This window comes from Priapulus caudatus, unplaced genomic scaffold (assembly GCF_000485595.1).
Source record: "Priapulus caudatus unplaced genomic scaffold, Priapulus_caudatus-5.0.1 Scaffold813, whole genome shotgun sequence".
NCBI lineage: Eukaryota > Metazoa > Priapulida > Priapulimorpha > Priapulimorphida > Priapulidae > Priapulus > Priapulus caudatus.
The window spans coordinates 110425-116710 of record NW_014577874.1 but is presented as its reverse complement, the minus strand read 5'-3'; the positions used below and the strand labels follow the sequence as shown (position 1 = coordinate 116710).

Here is a 6286-nt window from a genome sequence, read left to right as displayed (position 1 = left end):
CTAATACGCGTTTGGCTATAAGGTAATGTACTTATTAACTACACAAGGTGCCAGTTACTGTAGCATTCGTTAAAATTGCATAATCGATGGTCGAATTATGCCTTTAAGTTAAGGAGTGAATGTTCCCCCTTCTTTTACACCTCTTGACCTTTGACCTTTGACCCCCAGCTTCGACATCCCAACTCGTTTTGACGATCCCCCCAACGACCCAAATATCGTGACCGTACGTCGAGCGGTTAAGATTTGTGCCCAACTGTTGACGCACGGACGGACGCACGGACGCACGGACGGACGATCAAGCGATTCTACAAGCTGCATCTGACTATGTCAGATGAGCTAAAAAGATTAACGAAAATGCTCCGCGCCGACGCATACGAAATGCACTGCCGTGACGAATAACTATTTCTGATTCAATCTAATTCCATTTCTATTTTAATTACTAAACATTCGAACTCGAAAACGCGACGATAAAACTAAAGGCTTGAGTTTATGAGTTCACGGAAACATCAGCTCACTAGCTCTCGCGGCGGCGGCCGCGTCGGTATCTTACCCGACGCAAACTTCTCGCCGCGATACTGCTCCAACTCTGCCGCCGTCAGTCGATCCAGCGGCGTGTACGAGTCCTCCCCCGCCGCCGGCGCCCCCTCCTGGCGGGGCGAGGCGGCGCCGAACCCCGACCTTGAAAACGGAGCGGCCGTTGTTGTCGCCGTCGCCTGTCCGAACAGACTCGGCACGCCACCTGGCTGCTGCGATCCGAAGCCCGCGTTGCCGGGGGCGACGGGAGGAGAGCCGAGGAGGCTGGGCCTCTGCTGTGGCGATGTCTGCAACCCCAGCGTCGTCGCCGTGGACGACGCAAACGTTCCCTGTCCGAACAGCGACGTCCCTGCGGTGGCGCCACCTGCAGGGAAGAGGCTCTGCGCAGGTTTACCGAAGACGCTCGCAGAAGGGGGCACCACCGTCCCGCCGAACGGGATGGCAGGCTGCACCGCGGCAACGTTCGCTTGTCCTCCGAACACGCTGCCACCGGTGGCGCCCCCGCCGCCGAAAGCTGTCGTGCCGCCGAACAGACTTCTCCTGGAACCCTGCTCCCCTCCTCCTCCTCCTCCTCCTCCTCCTCCTCCTCCTCCTCCGAAGAGACTCGTGGTCCCCGCGGTGAAGGCAGAGGGCGCCGGCGTGGCGCGGGGGTCGGCGGGAGGCAGGAGGAGGTCGGGGGAGAAGCCTGCGCGGCGGTGCTCTTCTATCTCGGAGAGGAGTCGTTGTCGTGCGTCCGGGTCATGCTGGATGTCCCGCAGCTTAGCGATGCGGCCGCACCACGCGCTGAGCAAACCCGCAGCCGCCTGCTCCTGGGGGAGTTAATTACTAATTAACATCATGCGATTGATTGATGGATGGCCAGGTGGTTCAAAAGGGCAGCGAGAATCGTGCCAGATTTAATTATTAATTAACATCACACGATTGATTGATGGATGGTAAACCCGTGGGCATTGTAGTTTAGTCGCAGTTCAGGTTATACATATTCACCAATTTAAAATAGATTCGATTCCACCATCTGGAGCATCAAAATAAAGAACACAGTAGACTAGTGTGTCCTCACTAAAAGCTCCATGCATGCAACTGCTGGCTTATCCAGATTAACACTGGGAGCAGAACAAGGATCACATAGATAAGGATCACGTAAGTGCAATTGAATTATAAATTAAGAAGATCAAGTGAAGGTACAATGAATGAATGTGTACGTACATATTTAGCGAAGTTTCCTTCCCTCACACATTCGTACGCCTGGCATCGCAGTTCCTCGGGGGAAATGTCATTGAAACCTATCACGAAAAAAACCTCAGTCACTTCTAATCGCAGATAGGAATTAATCATTCTTAAACACTGATGCGTTTGGTAGCAACACAAACTTTTTCTCAAACGCCGTCGAGAGAAACACCATCGAGCTACCACCACCACAGTTTCTCGTATGCAGTGTATGGATGTCAGGTCCATGAGAAAAAGTTGAGAGATGTTATTAGTTAAGACTAACATTAAGACTAATTTTATATCTGACAACGCATCCCATGTCTTAGTTTTCAACCACCCGACACGTCCGCTGATACATCCATTCGTGATGTAGGGTGCGAAATTAACGCGAGTCCGGAGTCAAATACTCCCTGATTTACTGTTGGACTCCCTGATTTTTCCGTGTAGCTCCCTTAAAATTCTGCTATACTAACTAGTTCGTACCAGAGCATGGCCTCCTTATTATTCCCACGCGAAATTACTGTATTTTTTCAGCAAATGTCCAAAGAAAATTTGGCAGATGTGCAACTGCATGAATCTTCAAAATAAGCACATGCGTTATTGTTTTAAAAATATCTTTAGTTTTGAACTTCAGACTGCGAACTCCCTCATTTTGCCACGAGCTCCCTCTTTTTGAGGTCTACCCCAGCGATGTCTCTGACGACGTCGAGCAGGGTCCGCCCGCCAACACTCACCGCTCAGACACGGTCCTTCCTTCATGTAGGCGTAGCAGGACAGCGGCCACATGTGACTCTCCTCCCAGACGCGCGACTCAGTGATGATGGCGTTACTGAAACACACGCGTGGGGAGAGCGTAAACGCGCACCGGAGAATCGTGAGGGATTGCAGTCCAGCCAGTATATAAAGGTCAGTATATAGAAACCTGTATCTAGTGGTCACTATAAGGACTCACACGATGTCTGCGTTTGAGTGCTGCTTCGTTAGATTCACCGTCGTCAAGTGCTGCGTCCCCGCCTGCTGCTGCTGCTGCTGTTGCTGCTGACCTTGTAATACCTGTAACAGATGTAATCTTACAGACAAGGCTCCAGGCTGGCAAGGCTGCAGACCAATGCAAGCGCCATGTCACCAACTGTACTTCTACTTCTACTTTTATACTGGACAGTCCGTGAGGACATGTCATGTGCATGTGAAAGATTAGACTGGGGAATTTCTACATATAGACAGTAACGTGTTCCAGAGATCGAGGCTTCTCTGGGCTAAGCACTCATTATTACTGAGTGTGGCTAGCATACGACTGTAACGTATTTACGCTGAATTACGCGAAGAATTTACGGTGAAAAAGACCGGTCACTAAATTTTGCATATGAGGGGATTTCAGGCTCGAAAGAAAGTGGCTTTTAGTGCAATTGCTTAATTTCGAACCCTGGATGCAGAAGGAGGCAGAGAAGGGCAGCCTCGCACGCGCACGCATACTCTCTCACCTCGTATCGGTTTCCACTCTGTCTCTGCTGCGTAGAGTATTCCGATCTGTGATCTAAAAGTGATAACGTTGGTACCTTTACTTGTACAGAGTGGCTATATGCCCGGCAGCCGGCATATATTTGACGGCTGCCGGGAACGGTCTTCGATTTCCTAAATGCCCGGCAGTTTTTAATTTTCAGCGTTATCTCAAGTAAACAAGGGTTAGGGTTAGGGTTAGGGTTAGGGTTAGGAACTGCCGGGCATTTAGGAAATCGAAGACCGTGCCCGGCTGTCGGGCATATAGCCACAGCGTTACTTGTAATAATATTTTGAATTGTTAATTTCAAATTTTTAGGTATTGTTTAGTAACCTAAACTAACTTGGGCTTAGCTCCTCTTTACGACTTTAGTTACTTGGCCTATGAAGAATATCCTTTATAACTATGATGCGGTTATGACTTATGTCGAATATGACTAAAGGCCCGCTTATGTCGGCCTTACGACCTAGTCGCCGACAAGATTTGAATATCGTACGTCAAAAACCGGCCAAAAAACTCGACATGAGTTCTCTTACGATCGAAAATACGGTCGCCGACTGCGATCGCAGGAATAGAACATGTTCTATTTCTATGCGGCTGTCGGCGACAAATCGTGAGTGGCAGCCAATCACTGCAGCGTGTCGAGTCATAAATGTGTTTTTCCGCCACCGATCACCCCTGGATCATTAATAGGGTTTAGCAAGGCATAGGGTTCTTGTTTTGCTCATGTAGGGTATACGTACATTGATCTTGATTTGTTTACATAGGAGTTTCACTACATGGTTGAGTATTGCACATGGGTTTTTGTTTTGGTAACGCAACAATTTCACTGAACGCGACCACCCAAGTCCCCGCTTGACCTTGTCGCGACCCCTCTGTGACCTCGCTGACCTCCACGTGACCTCCGCTCCGCAGGCAAGCTGTTGTCGGACGAGAACGGCGGCAGCGACAGTCCGTACTTTGAGTTTGTCGAGAGCTGCCTGCGCCACAAGTCCGAGATGGTGATCTATGAGGCCGCACACGCGATCGTCAACATGCGGGGCACGACCTCGCGAGAGCTCGCACCGGCCGTCTCCGTCCTCCAGCTGTTCTGCAGCTCTCCGAAGCCAACCCTGCGCTTCGCCGCAGTGCGCACCCTCAACAAGGTAACCATGGTTACGCTCGTGTTGAACGAGGTAACCACGGCGACGCGCGTGTTGAAAGAGGTAACCACGGTGACGCGCGTGTTGAACGAGGTAACCATGGCGACGCGCGTGTTAAACGAGGTAACCACGGCGACGCGCGTGTTGAATGGAGTAACCACGGTGACGCGCATGTTGAACGAAGTAACCACGGCGACGCGCGTGTTGAACGATGCTGCTTCGCTCTGCTCCCGCACGCTCGCTACTATATCGCTTTCCTACCAGTCTGTCTCCTATCTCTGCTGCTACTCTACTACACTGCTTTCGCTTGCGTCTTCGCTACTCTCTCTCTGCTGGCTACTCTCGCTGCTACTTAACTGCTAGCTCCACTGCCTACTACTACTGCTACCCCGCCTGCTCCGCCCACTCATTGCTACAAACTGCTACCACTGTTGCTGCTGGCTACGTACTCGCTGCTGCTTGCTCCGCTAACTACTGCTACTCCGCCGCCGCCCTGAACGCTTGCTGCTGCTACATCCGCCTTCGCTGCTAGCTGCTTGCTACTGTCTACTACTCGCCGCTTGCTGCTACTACTTTCCGCTGGGCTACTACTGGCTACTGAATGCTCGCTGCTCGCTCGCCTGCGCTACTGCTGCTGTCGCTGCTCGCCTGCTGCTACTCGCTCGCTGCTTGACTATCTGCTACACGCTGCTGCTGCTGTACTTTCCCGCTGCTTACTAATCTACTACTTCACTGTCACGCTGCTGCTTCGCTCTCTTACCGCTGCCACATCTCGTCTCTCTTCCTTCATCCCCATCTCCTCTCTCCTCTCCTGCTTAACTCACTGCTATGCCTGGCTGCTGCTATGCCTGCCTCGCTGCTACTACTCGCTACTGCTCTGCTGCTGCTGGCTACTACTGCTACTACTGATACTAACTGTTGCTGCTGCTATCTACACTACTGCTGCTGCTCCTGCTACTACGATACTCCTACTACTACTCGCTGTCTAATGCTACTTCGCTTGCTACTCACTCCTCGACCTACTACTCGGCTGCTACTTCACTGATCTGCGCCTATCAGGCTACCACCTATTCGTCCGGCGCGCCACCATCTCTCTTCTCCTCCCGCACTCACGTTTCCCGTGTTGCTTCGAACCTTGCGGCCGAGGACTGCGTATCGCCTCGACGACGACGTATCTTGAACTGCGTCCGAGATCTCAACTCAATGAATCCGGACCAATCTGCCTTCATGAGGCGTCGCACGCCTGCGCTCGCTCCCCTCGTCTTCAGTAGTCGTCCGTGATCGCTCGAAGCGACGACGCTCTCCAGTCCCCGTTGCCTCTCTCTGGCGTTCTCCTCTCGGCCGTCCACATCCGTTATCCAAGCCGTTCTCAGTCCCAGGTGCAGTGCGCGTGATGGCCGCCGGGTTGCGACATTCGCCACCTTGGTGCGGGGCCGAGAGACCGGAGAACCATGAGCCGCGGCGGAGGGGCTTATTTGCAATTTTTTATGTTATCACGTTTTATTAGGGTGCAATCTTTAAGTATCTGAACACTAGCACCCACGCCGGTTACCTCTTTGCCATGTCTTTCGCGTGTGTGCTACCTAGCTTCTAGAGTATTAAGGTGTTGACATGTGCCCCTGGTAAGTAAAGGTGAGGCCACAGCTGTCGCCGCGCGTTTCCGTGTTGCTTCGTTCAACACCACATCACACACCGTGACTTCAATCACAATCGCTGGTCCACGTGGTTTAGCTCCTCCCTCGTTCCAACCACGCTCTGGCTCGTCTTCCAGTCTCGGTCCACCCGTCTCTCCTCGTCGCGTGCTTTCCTCCTCCTCTCGTCCTTCTCCTGACGTCTTCTCGCGTCACTCTCCGTCAACCCTCCGGCGACTCCCCCGGGCGCGCGTCCCGCCGTTGCGTTACCT

General features: G+C 52.4%; 1 protein-coding gene across 1 annotated transcript in view; it reads right to left on the bottom strand.

Moving 5' to 3' along the window:
- Window positions 1-344: 344 nt before the first annotated feature.
- LOC106813717 (nucleoporin-like protein 2) overlaps window positions 345-6286 on the bottom strand; it is an 8225-nt gene continuing 2283 nt past the window's right edge. The window contains exons 2-7 of the mRNA XM_014817927.1: window positions 3225-3277; window positions 2696-2796; window positions 2478-2572; window positions 1741-1817; window positions 1139-1343; window positions 345-1072 (exon numbers count right to left, since the gene is read on the bottom strand). Of these exons, the coding sequence (XP_014673413.1) occupies window positions 507-1072; window positions 1139-1343; window positions 1741-1817; window positions 2478-2572; window positions 2696-2796; window positions 3225-3277 (1097 nt within the window). The 3' untranslated portion in view covers window positions 345-506. The remainder of the gene's footprint in view (window positions 1073-1138; window positions 1344-1740; window positions 1818-2477; window positions 2573-2695; window positions 2797-3224; window positions 3278-6286) is intronic.